The 457-nt window shown below is 37.9% G+C and overlaps 1 protein-coding gene across 1 annotated transcript in view; it reads left to right on the top strand.

Moving 5' to 3' along the window:
• Window positions 1–196: 196 nt before the first annotated feature.
• The window catches only part of LOC119591685 (probable H/ACA ribonucleoprotein complex subunit 1-like protein), an 864-nt gene continuing 603 nt past the window's right edge, over window positions 197–457 (top strand). The window contains exon 1 of the mRNA XM_037940435.1: window positions 197–280. Coding sequence (XP_037796363.1) covers window positions 272–280 — 9 coding nt within the window. The 5' untranslated portion in view covers window positions 197–271. The remainder of the gene's footprint in view (window positions 281–457) is intronic.

Genomic DNA, 457 nt, shown 5'->3' with positions numbered 1-457 from the left:
AAAAGGGAAAATCGATATATAGTACTGTATTGACCATTACGGCTCTTCTGTTCAATGGACATTTGCGCTCATGAGACCCATAACTTAAAGTTCAAGACGGATCTTGAAATGTTGCACAAGCACAAGGATAGAATTGCCTGTCATAGTGGCTCGCGACCTTCAGTATCATCATGAGGGGTGTATATAAGTTCGGATTCCCCTTGCAGATTGTGCATAGATTGTCCATCCCTTGGATAGGAGCCGAGTCTCTCTCGCGTGCAAAACCTTTAACATGAATCTGGTAAGTTTGTGAAATTTCAGTTTAAGAAACTTATGGCTGAGATATTTGCGTGCTACTGAATTGTTTATATGTGATGTGATTTGTATATGATTTTTATGTTATTGTTGTTTTGTATATATGGTTAGTATGAGTGTTTGGGTATTTTAAGAAAGGAAGAGGGATGTTTGTTATGTGAAG

The sequence above is a fragment of the Penaeus monodon genome, chromosome 29, assembly GCF_015228065.2.
Source record: "Penaeus monodon isolate SGIC_2016 chromosome 29, NSTDA_Pmon_1, whole genome shotgun sequence".
Taxonomy (NCBI): domain Eukaryota; kingdom Metazoa; phylum Arthropoda; class Malacostraca; order Decapoda; family Penaeidae; genus Penaeus; species Penaeus monodon.
This window is presented reverse-complemented; position numbering and strand designations above follow the sequence as displayed.